This window comes from Danio aesculapii, chromosome 6, assembly GCF_903798145.1.
Source record: "Danio aesculapii chromosome 6, fDanAes4.1, whole genome shotgun sequence".
Taxonomy (NCBI): domain Eukaryota; kingdom Metazoa; phylum Chordata; class Actinopteri; order Cypriniformes; family Danionidae; genus Danio; species Danio aesculapii.
Window position 1 is genome coordinate 18,955,725 of NC_079440.1, and position 14,331 is coordinate 18,970,055.

Sequence of the window (14,331 nt, forward strand, 5' to 3'; positions counted from 1 at the left end):
AATGCCACACTGTACTGCAGGCTGTCCAATGCATTTACTGTACAGTCGTGAAAGAAAAGTTGTGGGTATCTTTTCTTCCTTATTGTGGAGCTCATAAGAGTAAAACTGCTTTCAGTATAAAAAAAACTGTGATGTCCACAATGTCTATGAATTAGAAATGGTTTAGAAAAGGCTGTGCTGTAGTTTTATAGATATGTAATCTAATGCACAGTGTTTTCAGAATCAAAGCAAACTCAAAGCATGTGTTATTGGTCTTTGAATCTTTTAAAACAATCAAATAAATAATGCTACATGAATCAAATATTGATGCAAGTTTGTAATGAGAATTGTTGCCAACAAATAATAATGATAATAATAATCAGTGCTTCCCACTGGTTTGAAATATACTTGCGCTGGTTGCCAGACTGAAAGACACCTTTAGATTATTTAAATAAGGCAAATTAGTTGATTGACCATTTCTAATGGAATACAAATATTTTGCAGCCAGTTTAGATGTCATTTCATCCCCTTGTACATAATAAAGTTTTTTTATTGTTTATTAAAGAATTAATTATTTAACTTTTCTCTCGCTCTAACGAAATAGGTTTAAATAAAAACACATACAATTAACAACAACTTTCGAAAGCGAAAGCCAAATACCAGATATTAGGAGATTTAAAAGTGCCAAAAAGATGCGTCTCTGTGGGTCTGCACATGACAGTCTGTGGGAGTGTTTACTGTTCTTGCGCACACAGAACCAGCAGTAGCCTACGAAACGGGTGAATGAGAGACAATTTTCCACTGGTTAATCGATCACAGATATTTATTTATCTTGATATAAAAAAAGTGTAAAAAGATGATAATAATGGTAAAAAAAAGTGTCGCCAAATATACTTGGGCGACCGTTAATATACCTGGGTGGCCCACTTAAGTAAAGTCTATGTGTGGGAAGCACTAATAATAATAATCTGTTTGCTTAAAACAAAAATATATTTTTTAATTTAAATAAATAAATTTATGAATTTAAAAACTGCCGGATTTGTTCTGCTTGTTTTAAAACATTCGAATATAAAATAAAATTTAACTTACCACAACCAAACTTGATTAAAGTTTATGCGGGCACAAGGAAAATAATAACAATAAATGATGAATAAAAAATAACAATAATGTAGACTGCAGGCGGCCAGTGCAAACCAGTACAAAATTGGTTACACACAATAAATACATAAATATATAAAACAAACAAACAAAAACAGAAATAATACAACAAACAAATACAACAAAAATCACAAATCAACTAAATGTAGGTTCCAATATGAAATTAACCAGCCTGATCTCACGAGGAAATGTAAGTATTTTACGTTTTGTCAGTTTAGTGGCTAATTCGTACAAATTTCTACGAGGTCAGTCGTAGGAAAATGTACAAATATTTTAAAAAGGAGTCGTGGCACCCAACCCCACCCCTAAACCCAACCGTCATTGGGGGATGAGCAAATCATATGAATCGTATGAATTCATACGAATTAGCCACTAAATCAAAAAGTTAGGAATTGCTGTGAGATTGTGTTGAATTAATACATACCTGATGTAACTAGATATGGTTAAATGCAATAAAATAAAAAGACTGGGCAGAAACAATAATTAAAACTGCACAATTCACATCAGGCTAAACAAACCTGATATGAAGGTTTTTCTTGCCCACCTAATCAGAAATTGGTGAACGAGTTTCTTCATTTCTCATGTACCGCTAACTTTGTAGCCAGTAACTTTCACGATAATAAACAGCGAGTGAGCTAACATACTCATACTGGGCATAGGCTGGTATAAGATTCTGACGGTAAGATAACCTTGGATAAACAAAATCACGGTTTCACTTTTCAGCTGGAGAAACTGTTGCCCTAAAAAAACGAAATAAAATAGTTGTAAAAAACTCATAAAAAAAGGAACGGTATAACAAAGTTTTGGTGGTTTTAAAACCTTTCTAAACCGCAGTAAACCTTGAAATAGGGTTGTCACGATACTATAAATTTAAGCCATGGTACTACACCAGTTGAAGTACCATGATACCAAGTAATATCACGATACTGTATTAATTCATAACTCAAATCTACGAAAAAATTATCACAAATATTATATTTTGTATATTATAAAAAACATATTATTTGTACAGACATTCTGTTTTATTTGTATATAAATATATAAATCATTGACCACACCATGTGATCTGTCATGACTGCTTATGCTATTTGTTTTTTCATTTATTTTGTAGATAACTGACCAACAAAATTTTTAATTAAGACACAAATTATACCAAACTAAATTTGTTACAAGAGATTTTTTTCAACTAAATATGAAGTGAAAAAAATATTATTTTCTTCTCGTTTCCTTTAGCTATTTTAGATTTTTCCTCATCGATTATCTATATATTTTTTCTTATCAGGTAAAAGTCCAAAGTAATTACAAATTTTATTTTAGTGAGTTGTTCTTTTTAAGAGATTGTCGCGGTCATTGTAGCCAAATCATATTCACTGGAACAGAAATTAACTGATTCACATGTGTGTCTGAACCATCAGAAAACATGCAATAGCATAAAAGGCACAAATTCTACACAGTTTTGCAGCCTTACTGCAGACTGATAAATTAAACTAACATAAAGTGGTCTATTGATTATTTGCCAGAACAAATGAGTGAGCATTTTAATGACTTTTCCACAAGTAACATTAACTATTGTAGAACCGTTAATGACGATACTACCATTTACTAACTACAGTGGCATCGCTAGTATTTTGGAGCCATAGTATAGCGGTGCTACCTAAGTACTGGTAAACTGTGCAACCCTACCTTGAAAACAGTTATTGTCCTCGTACTCATTAAAACAAACTAACAAAACTTAAAAATGTTATGAGAAAGAAATCAGGAAAATCCCAATACGCACCCACAAAAAAAAAAGTAAGCATTTACAAACTAAAAAAAGTTCCTATTCAAATCGTATTAAAAATATAAAGAAATTACATGCTCTTAGTGTTGTTCAACAAGCACTTATTGTCTTGATCACTCTTAGCATGGTGCACTCAAAAAAAGAGCTCAGTCTAAAGAGAGTGAGATGATAGTTAAAGCTTGAGCTGTTCTCTCCTCCGCACAGCTGCCTGCCGCGGCTCAGCCTTCCCATCTGCCACTAGTGCTGCGCCCTGCTCTCAGCACCGCTGCAGTCGGCCAGCCTCATTTCTTCTTCATTAACCGCCACTGACTTTAACAGGATTTATGCAAATAGAGCCGCAGGAGGTGAGAGATCACTGCTGGCAGCATTAGCACTCACTTGTGTGACTCGAAAAGCAGCACATCCACAGTCCTTTTAAGGCGATTCGTTAAGCAGCCATCTTGCTAATGCTTCTGGGTTATTTTCCATGTAGGTAAAGCAGACAAAGTACATCTGCTCAATTTCAATTACCCTGTCAATCAGGCATGATTGTGTCACAGATTTAGCTTCTTTTGCTCATCTCGAAAGAGAAGGAAAGTTCAATTTAAGGTTATCTGAAAAACAGCCTTCGCTTAAGGGTGTTTTGTCGATTCTTTGACCATTTAAATTAAGTTTAAAACATGTAGTGTGTGTGTTTTTAAATGTACTATTTGTATTTCTGCTAGTTTCATAATGGTTTTATAAAAAAAATAAGTACATTTAATCTAATATAAAGTGAATATTGTAAAGCATATATCACATTTAATATAAAGTGAATATTGTAAAGCATATTTTCCACACACTATGAATTACCTTGAATTTACCAAAAACAAATCTGGATTAACTCAAAATCAAAATATTAATTTTCGAGAGAAAGAATCTTTTCGAACATAAGAAACATTATACAGCAACTACTAATTAAATGAATGAATATTTGCTGAAAAAGGCATTATTTTCTATTAAAACATACTAAAGTTGCCTTTCAAGTGCACACGACAAACGACACACCGGAAGTCATTAATTTCCAACGGAGAGTAGTCCAGGAGCTGCATGGAGTTCTGATCATCTCCGTTTGTAGGACATTCGGATCCAATTTGAGCTGCGGATCTGTTAAAATATTTGAACTCCTGCGACTAGACCGTATGCTACTGGTTGACCGAATGAAATGCATTCCAGTGTTGTCCAACCAGATCCGTGTGTTCGAGAAATAGTTTTTTTTTTCATTATTTTTTGAATCAGAAAAAAGTTTATATTAAAAAAATTTCTATTCATAAACGAGTAATACATTTTTTTTTTTAAATGTTGTCTTCACATTCCCTCCCAAATTTTTTGTGGTCTATAACTTTCTGGTATTCATTCATTCAACCATGTTGTAGAATAATGGCTCTTTTTTTTAACTCCTTATTTCGGACATCTTGAGTATCCAGCTTCTTCCCCATGGTGCATGACAAAACTGAAAATTCTGTGTGATTCTGTGAAATTTCGACAGTCGTGTCCGAATGTTGTGTGCAGTGGAAAGGCGGCTTAAGCCTGCACAATATATGGTTTCAGCATCGATATTGTAATTTGCGTGCTCACAATAGTCGCAGGATATGCAATGTTGAATTGAGATTATTATTGATCAGCATAACAGTTGAGAACACATGAGATTTGAGGTGTCATTGCAAATTATAACCATAACAGTTTATCATTTGCATGTGTTTTAAAGGCATTTCAAGAGAGTTTAAAGCATTTGGGCACAAAAGTAGTACATTTGTAACTTTAATGATGAATTATTTAACTAAATTAATACCATGAAGGCTAAACAGTGTTATTTTACATTTCATTATTAAATTTCTATACCTGAATATTGTATGTCTCTATGGAAAACCATGAAGCACTACTTCCTTTTGTTGCTCTATTGTAATTATTTTGCTTGCAATTTGTTTATTATTTTTATATATGATTCAATTTACAACCTATCAATCAAAATTAATGAATTCTTTCCAAATACAGCTATTCAAGCCAGCTTGTGAAATTGTATTCATATTGTCCAGCCCTAAAACATATTGTAACAATGAACCCCAAACACTTAAACATCACTTCTGTGAGCTGAATGAATTAAGAGTCTATACTAACAGGACAGAGTGCATTTTGTAGCCTCTGTTTGGTTTATATTTTAATGGAATAATACTTCTCTTAATTAGTATTATTAATATTTTGCGTCTATACAAATAAAAGCAATCCCTTTACATCTTTGAAATGTCTCAGGATTGCTAACTGGATAGCTCAGCCAGCTTTATCAACAGAAAATGCAGTCAAACATACATTGAATAAGATGCAGGTTACTCTGTGTCAGCTAATCCTGCCCTAATGATGCATTTATTGTAGAGGTGTAACGGATCACGTTGATCTGTGATTCGCATGGATCATAACTCACGGTTTGGAACACACGTGGACCGTGGATTAATACAATCTTTTTTTACTGGTAGATTAACGTAACGATCACAGAGTAAAATATATTTCCTGTAAAATATAATGATGATGGAAGAAGTTGTGATAGGTTATTTGGGATGTGGTGGGTTTCTTAGGTTATTAAAGGTGTTTTCTGTCACTACTTGTTCAGCCTGCATTAATGCATTCAGTGTAAACTGCACGATTAATCATTAAAAGATCAGGATCTCAAAAACCACACAACATAAATTATAAATGATGGTGATTTGCATATGTTTATTAATCCTTCGAATGGCTGCATTCAAATCTGTGTTTGAAAAACGCAAATATAAAGAAAGAGATTCAGTCTTTAATCTTCAAACAGTCAAAAAACACAGAAGTAGTGGGATAAAAGTTTATATATTACATGAAATAATATGCATTTAACGATGCTCAAAAATGAAAGTTGTGGGCAGATATTACATTATTTAACCAATAGGTGGTGACAACCAGCCATAAAAAAATATGCCACTGAATAATTCTTCAAGAATGATTCATCTAGCAACGAAACAAAGTTTTATGAGTGAATAACTGAATCATTTATTTAAAATGAGACTGAAAATAAATATGAGTTGTACTAAATATGTTAGACTTATACATTTAGTGTGATCAGCAACAGTGAATTCAGTGCTGAATATTTTAGAATTTATATTTATTCATCTGATTATTTCTTCATTTTAGTTTTAATAAAATTACAGGTTTTGTTTGTTAAAACCAAAAGTTTCTCGCAGTACTGTTTTGTAATAAATGGAAAGCAAATTACATTTGTCTCCTCCCCTTTTGGCTGATCCAAAAAATGATTTTTGATCCGTTACACCACTAATTTATTGCAGATGGAATGATTTCCAGAGAACACGTAAAAGTAGTACAAAACCTTTGTTTTTATAATAAATATTTAAAAAAGAACAATTAATTAATTTTTATCTGCTTAATAAGAGACTTGTATTGCTCAATTTGTATGTTTTATGAGTTTTATGAGTTTGGTCACTACCAAAATTGTCCCCAAGAATCATGCATTTTCACTGGCTTTGGTGCCAAATACTGAAAATTTGCTTGCGGGACAGTCCGACATCTAGAGCAACCGATTACAGCACCATTTCGCTGTCTCGAGGTCTTATGTAAATGTCTTTGCCTCAAATGGAATCTCTCTGCAATACTCAAACTAAACTAAAAGATCTGTTGCTTGGCTCTCGAACGGCGGCTGAACAGCGCTCTGGACGACGGAAGAGCTGCTCCACTGTGGCTTGCTAATAAACACAGATCTCACTTAAAGGCAGCTTTAATCAGAGATGCAATTTGTTCATTAGAAAATTACAAACAAGGCCACGGCGCTGACATGAGAGGGCACGATTAGTGCCGCTAATTACCTGATTCTTTCACTCCAGCTGAGATGCGCAGAGGATGATCTCGCCCCCCCGCCACACGCTCTCCTTTACTCTCTCGCTACACGCTCTTGTTTGTGACAAATTAAGGCCAAGTCAAACAATCTCTCCCATGGTGCAATGGAGGGGGTCTTCTTCACATCACATTCTGCTTATCACCCCCCTCCCCTCCCCTTCCAAACGCAGCACTAATTCAAGGCTTTCTGGAGGGGGGAAGATAGACCCGTATGCAGATTGGTAGACTGCACTTCATTAGGATCCTCTTAGCTTTCTTCTAGCCCACTTTTGACAGGGGAAAAAGAAGGTGGGAGAAGGAAATGTGGAAGGGGTTTTGGCTTGTGGGGGAGAAAAAAAAATCCCTTCCCACTTCTTATCCTAATGATCTCATTTCTGCACACGGGAGAGCCTGGATCTAATTGATGTCAAGTGCGTGCTTTCACTGTTAATCAAGACGATGGCATCAAACGCGTCCGAGTGCTTATCTGAGGCCTGTACGTCCACAATAGACCACTGTTGGACTCCAATTATACCAGCCCAGACGGCCGGCCAGACCCTACCTGTTTAATTGGGATAGCGCGGCCACTTCCAATGCTGTCTGCGCGGCCATCCATCCCTTTCTTCTCCCTGTCTGGTTCGCTTCCCTTGCGAGACTGTGGGGGAGAAGACATGATTTTAGTCAAAGGCGAGCTGGCTGTTAATTGAGCCCGACTTCAGCCTGGATTCAGTTTGGAGTGCGGGGCTCTCACACGACTTCAAAAGTCAAGGGGGTGTGGGAGGGGTCAACTTGACCCTGATGTAACCCCACACCCACAACTTCTTGAAAGGAAAACATGTGGTACATGTGATGGATGTGCACTACCATTGATGTGAACTACTACGTTTAGAAAGTTTATTGATCATAGGCAATTCATTTCAACATTTTTTTAGCCAAAAAATAAATAAGATGACAAACATATTAACAGGTGAATGACTAACCCTTGTGTTCTATAACATTTATATAACAAAATCAGTGAATTAAAAGTGATTTAATCTAGTGGTTGCAAACTCTTTTTAGTAGCCATTAATCCAGTTTACATTGTCAAATGACTCTTCAGTTATCTGCATATGCTGATTTGGAGCTGAAGAAACATTTCTCTTATCCGTGTAAAAAATAGTTGTGCAGCTTTTTTGTAAAAATATCTGTAACAGTATATGTTTAAACAAGTGCAATATAAAACAGTAATGTGATTTTTCTTTTACTTTTCTACTCAATCTGGCTAAAGTTTTAAAATACAGTACATCTCATTTTAATTCTTGAGTTCTTTGAAGGGTAGTGTATGTACAGTTGAATTTAGAATTATTAGCCCTCCTAAATTAATAGCCCTCCTGCATATTTTTCCCCAATTTCTTTTTACCATAAATGTTTTTTTCAACACATTTCTTAACATAATAGTTTTAATAACTAATTGTTAATAACTGATTTCTTATATCTTTGTCATGATGACAGTGCATAATCTTTTACTAGATATTTTTCAAGATACTAGTATTCATCTTAAAGTGACATTTAAAGGCTTAACTAGGTTAATTAGGCAAGTTAGGGTAATTAGGCAAATCCTTGTATTACGATGGTTTGTTATGTAGTCAATAAAAGATAATGCTTAAGAGGGCTTAAAATGTTTTTTTTTAAAACTGCTTTTATTCTAGCCGAAATAAAACAAATAATTTCTCCAAAATAAAGAATATTATAGCAAATACTTTGAAAAAGTCCTTGCACTATTAAACATCATTTGAGAAATATTTGAAGAAGATAAATAATAATTCACAGGAGGACTAATCATTTTGAATCCAACTGCAAGTATATTAATAAAAGAATAAAAAACACACACATTTTATACATAAATACACTTGAAAAATTGAGTAATGGCTGTTTAGAATCTGTTTATTGTCATAGAAATAAATTTTGAAATATTTAACCCTTTGTGCACTGTTCAAATTTTCTACCCTTTTGTTATGTTAAGGATGAAAACATCCACTGAATTAAACTGCTGTAAAAATGCATCTAATAAATATTTAAAAAAAAATTTTTTTTGCATATATTTGTTAATAAACCTCAGTCCTGATCAAACTATGAAATTGTTTAAACTACTAAAATTTTACTTTGGTGGGCAACTGAAAAACTGGTAAAACTTAAAACTTGAAAATTAAATTACATTATACAGAAACACACAATTAATATTATATATTTGATATATAATATGGTTAAGTTCAAAGACTAATCAATAAGCGCAAATCTTTCTATCTAACGTGAGAGCAGACTGACCGTGAAGAGGTTGGAGCGTCGTTTGGACTGTTTGCGGACGGGTGTAGGTGTGTTGGCAGTTTGTGGGACATCAATACGCAATTCCTTCTGACTGGTACTGGGAGTGGAGGGCACAGAAGACGAGTAATCGCTTAAACTGCCTCCACCATTACTGTTCTGTAAAACACACACACAAACAACAAGAATCACATATAAAAGCAAGAAAATAATCTCACGTTACAAAGAAACGCCACAGGCCTCCTGTTTTTCTGAGCTTCTCTAAGCCGCTCTAAGCTTGGCCGCACATACACAGACTCACTTGTACTCTGCTAATGACAAATCAATGAGGACTGAGCCATGTGGAAGAGGATTAGTGTCTGACCAGGGGGGAAAATCATGTCTGGGTAAAAAGAAAGAGGTGTTCTTGGGGAACAAATCAAAATGTGTGTATTTTACATGATATAAACAGATTTGACCCCAAAATCATGTTTGATTTTTTTTGTCTTGACTTGTTGTGATTTTTCACACACTGCAAATAATCATGCATAATTTAAATTTTATAAACAGTTCCCTAACATTTTTTGTCAATAAAAGCAATCAAAAATTGCTATGTCTGCTACTAAATAACCCTTACGAGGGTGATAGAACATTGTCTGACAGACTTTTGTCATCAATTACTTTATTTTCATAAACAATCCTCTGCTTTTACTTCAACAAAGAAGAAGAAAAACAAGCAACAACAGCGATATTGTGATACAAATTACTACAGCATAGGTCAACTCTTTCATTCCATGTGGGTTTTGTGTAGATTCATTTTTTTTATTTTATTTTTTATTTCTTGTGTGTTATCTCTTTCACTATTTTTAGGTTTGTGTTCAAGTTTAAGTTTATAACTTTCTTAATCCCGCCAGGGGCAATTAAATAAGGACAGAAGCATCATGACACAACAAACACATACAAACAAAAATCACTCAAAAACAATATTGAAAAACACAATCCAGCATGCTTCATAATAACATCAGAAATATAACAATACTACTAAAAAACATACATTTAAAATGTAAAACTTGCACAAATTTAAGCTTATAAAGCCTTATGGTCTCAAACTCAATTCCTGGAGGACCGCAGCTCTCCAACCACCTCCAACTCACACCTGCTTAATAGTCTCTAGTAGTCTAGAGCACCTTGATTAGTTTGATCAGCTGTGTTTGATTAGGGTTGGAGCAAAACTGTGCAGAGCTGCGGCCCTCCAGGAACAGAGTATGAGACCCATGGTTTAGTCGATCTTCTTGTCAATCATCAGTAATAAATCATTTTGCTTTAGTTAAGCATTTCTCAACCACGTTCCTGGAGAACCACTAACACTGCATATTTTGGACGTCTCCTTTAAAAGAAAACCGATTACAGGTCTTTCAATCTCTGCTGATGATCTGAATCAGGTGTGTTTGGTAAATATGCAGAACTGGTAGTCCTCCAGGAACATGGTTGAGAAACACTGCTTTAGTTGATCTTCCAGTCAATTATCATTTTGACATCACAAAGCTCGGTCAGCAGTCGTTTATTTGCTAGTTTTCAGATGCCTAATGTATTTTGTTTTTGAAGTTTGATTTATAGATTTCTTCCTGATTGTTACAGTGTACAAATTTGTACTGGACACTGTGTGACAGATTTGGTTGATTTAGCTGTTTTATAATTTAGGTCTAGCATGCCCAGTTTAAAGCCAAGGCAGGTGTTTTGGCCTACTTCATTGAGATTTTTTTTATAATCTTGTCATCTGATGCTACATTTCTGTTTGATTTGTTTTTAAATTTGATACATTTTATGCTTTGTTAGATTAGGTTTGGAGTTTTTTGCCATCCTTGTACTTTTGCTGCTTTAGTGTAATTAGTTTAGATTAAAGTGTGAGATATGCTAAAGATGTTGGACTTTGTTTTAATATTCTTTATTTTGTTTGTTTAGAAGTTAGCTTTAAGTGTTGTTTTGTTCATTTCTTTTGATTAACTGGCAGTTTGTTTCTTATTTGTTTGTGCTAAACTTTGTAATTCTTTCTTCTCCTTTATTTAATGATGATTTGCACTCTTTTATTTACAAGTTTAGTAAAGACAGTAAATTATCCCTGTTTTGGTTTCATCATTGATCTGCCCACACTGTCCCAAAGTTACGGTTTCATCCTTTTTCATGTAACACTCTTGAGGACAAAATATTTTCAAAATCCACTTTAATACCACTTTTTAAAAGAAGTTCTTGGTGATTTGTCTTAAGCTCGTGTTGATTTTTAAAATTTGTAAAGACATTTATTGCACCTTAATAAAATTTGAAATGTAATTTTGGTATAATCATGAAAAATAAAGATCAATTTAACTAAGAATATTATTTTTTGGGGATCTTAATTATTTCCACAAAATCTGCCAATATGTTACCTTTTTTAGTCATGTTACAAATAGGCTTGTCAAAGTATCAATTTCGGTACCAAACCTATAAAGAAATTAATTTATTTCCTACTAACATTTGAGCACAGTTGAGCATGTTTTGGCGCAACACTGGAGCGTTTGAAAGCCACAATCTTTCAGCTGATCCACCTAAGAGAATATATATACGAGCTTTCTGCTGATGGATCAGGTTATTCACACAGCTATTAAACACTCCTGTGTGCGTATATCTCTGTTCAAGCTTAATGAATAGCGGTGAAGAAATAATCAGTCATATTCAACTTTTTAAAATATCAGTATTGATTGGCCCTGAAGTTAATACTTTTGACAACCCTAGTTACAAATAGATCTAAAATTTTAAGACACTAAGAGGCAGTTCATACAGAACTTTTACTTTTCTATTGTTCTTCAATGTAAACACGCGATTGACGGACATGTTTGAAAGATATGCTCACATCTCGCATCTTTTGAAGCACCATGTCAAGTTAAAGACCTTCAATTTTCACACACAGCAATGCTTATCACTGTCAGGTCCAAAAGCCACTCAGAAGAGCCCAAAGGCAGGGCAACCATTGCGAGCTTTTGTTTATAGTAGAAAGTTGGCATGAAAACCATTTATTTACCATTATATCATGGCGGAAGCGGCGCTCATTGTGGGTTTGTCCAGATATCCTGAGTTATATAATGTATCTTGAAGTGCTTATAACATATTGTTTTTCTATTTTTATTTGTTGTTATTACATCACTAATATCGAGTCATGTGGACCTTGTGCTACACTGTACTTTTTTTATAATCCACTCCTGAGTGTCTTGCGTGTGAATGAGGCCTAAAGGTGCACCAAAACAATGCTCTTATTTTCTGTTGTTGTCAATGAAAGCTCAATGTTCTTAACACACCCACAGCGTATCGAGGCATGAAACATGCAGTTGGAGAAGTGCTCGCAGCGTTTTTAGAATATCACATTGACAACAATGGAAAAAACAAACAAACGCTCAGCTTTGGGGAACCACTTAAGTAGACACGCGCATTTGTGAGGGGGGGTGATTCCTGTTCCACTTTTCTGCACATGAATACCATGATTTGGTGAAGTTTTTCTTAATAAATAATTAAAAATAAAGCTTTTTTTGTTTATTTATGCAAAGATTTTATGCAAAAAAAAACAAGCAAATAAACGCATTCTTTGACCTTTTTTGATAGTGAAACAAGACTATGTATTTTTTTCTGCATAAACTTTAATTTATAAGCTGGAATAAATCACTCAACCCAAACACAACTTCCAGATTAAGTGTGTGGCAACTCACCTGGCTGATATGCACTGCAGACACTGGTGCTGCGCAGACAGAGGAGTGGCTTGGAGAATTGGGCAGGGACTTACACGGTCCGATTGACAGCTGCTGCTTCTTCCGGATTGCAACTACTTTCTGAGCCACTGCAATCACAAAGAATGGAAAAGGTCAGGGGGAAGTTTATACATCCTGAAGAAACACCAACAGTAAGCGTGCAGAAAAAAAAACAACTTCAGTTGTGTAGTAAGACGGTTAAAGTGGTCCACTTCATTACCCCTCATGAGAGCGTGTATGGAATGACTAACCCAGACCACCACTAATTCACCCATCACTCTCCTCCACTCGCCCTCAAAGCCTCCAAGGCCCATTATTTCAACATTTTCCCTCCCTAGTCCATTTCTCTTTTCCCTGGATGCTTCACCCGTGCCAGGAAAAGGGCGGTGTCAGTCAATCGCTCGCCTCTGTCCATATCGATCGCTTGACGGCCCCTGTGGCAATCTGAGCCCGGTCCGCCAAGAGATGTTCAACCGCTATGTCATCTCACGACTAACGACATTGATCCCATCATGTGGAGAGAGAAGCTTATGGAGAACGGCTCATTTTTTTAACCCATAAATCCTTTAAAACCGACAGAAAACTGTCAACGCAGAAATGATTTTCTCTGATTAAACATACAAATAATAGTGCTTAGATCTGACTTCACTTTAAGACTCAATATAAAACTCGCCCTCTAGTGTTCAGAAACTTCCGGAAAGCTTTAAACCAAAGTGGCCCTCAGGAGACAGGAGAGAGTTAACAGTTCAAGTGCCCAGAACTCAATTACCGCAGCTCCCAATAAATAGGGCCGGCTCTCATTCCGTTGTAAATGAAGTCATTGTTTTAATTGGACCTATTAAATGTCTGAGTTTTAATGATGATTCCGTCATAAACATTTACCTTCAGGTGAGAGAGCACTGTCCAAGGGCAAACGCCACACTACTCGGCTCAAAAATGCTACTTCTATGCTTTCCCTGTCCCATCTGCCGCTCCGACACAAGCGCTGTACAGCTGTGTTTATTTAGAGTCGTCGTGACACGCTACCACGCTAATCGGCTAATTATAATCATAAACGAGCTTCTCCTCTCATTTAGACAAACAAGAGGAAAAGGCGGCAGCAACTGCGGTATCATTACACATACACATACCTGTACTGTTGAATGACAAGAATTAAAGTGCCAATGATTTTTTTAAATATTGTTTTTCCAGGAATTTTTACATTTAATGAAAGTAACCAATCGATACAACCATTACAAATATTTTATTCAATCCGTTAGCTAATTAAAATACATCAATTATATAAGACAAGATGCTAACCTTTTCCTCACATGATGCATGTGATATTTGAACTACCTTGACAAGTTAAAAAAATAAATAATTTGCATTCGTTCTCTTCATATCAATTCCATTTTATGTTGTTTATTTTTTTATTTCTTTTTTCCTGTTTTATGTTTCAGCATGTTGGTTGCGACAGATTTTTTGGTGTGTTGCATGGCAACTTTGGTAGACAAT

The 14,331-nt window shown here is 35.0% G+C and overlaps 1 protein-coding gene across 4 annotated transcripts in view; it reads right to left on the minus strand.

Moving 5' to 3' along the window:
- The window catches only part of agap1 (ArfGAP with GTPase domain, ankyrin repeat and PH domain 1), a 354,815-nt gene that overhangs the window by 115,116 nt on the left and 225,368 nt on the right, over positions 1-14,331 (minus strand). For all 4 annotated transcript variants that reach the window (XM_056459714.1, XM_056459715.1, XM_056459713.1 and 1 more), the window contains 3 exons: positions 12,799-12,926; positions 9,089-9,244; positions 7,347-7,439 (listed from right to left, as the gene is read on the minus strand). In XM_056459714.1, coding sequence (XP_056315689.1) covers positions 7,347-7,439; positions 9,089-9,244; positions 12,799-12,926 — 377 coding nt within the window. The remainder of the gene's footprint in view (positions 1-7,346; positions 7,440-9,088; positions 9,245-12,798; positions 12,927-14,331) is intronic.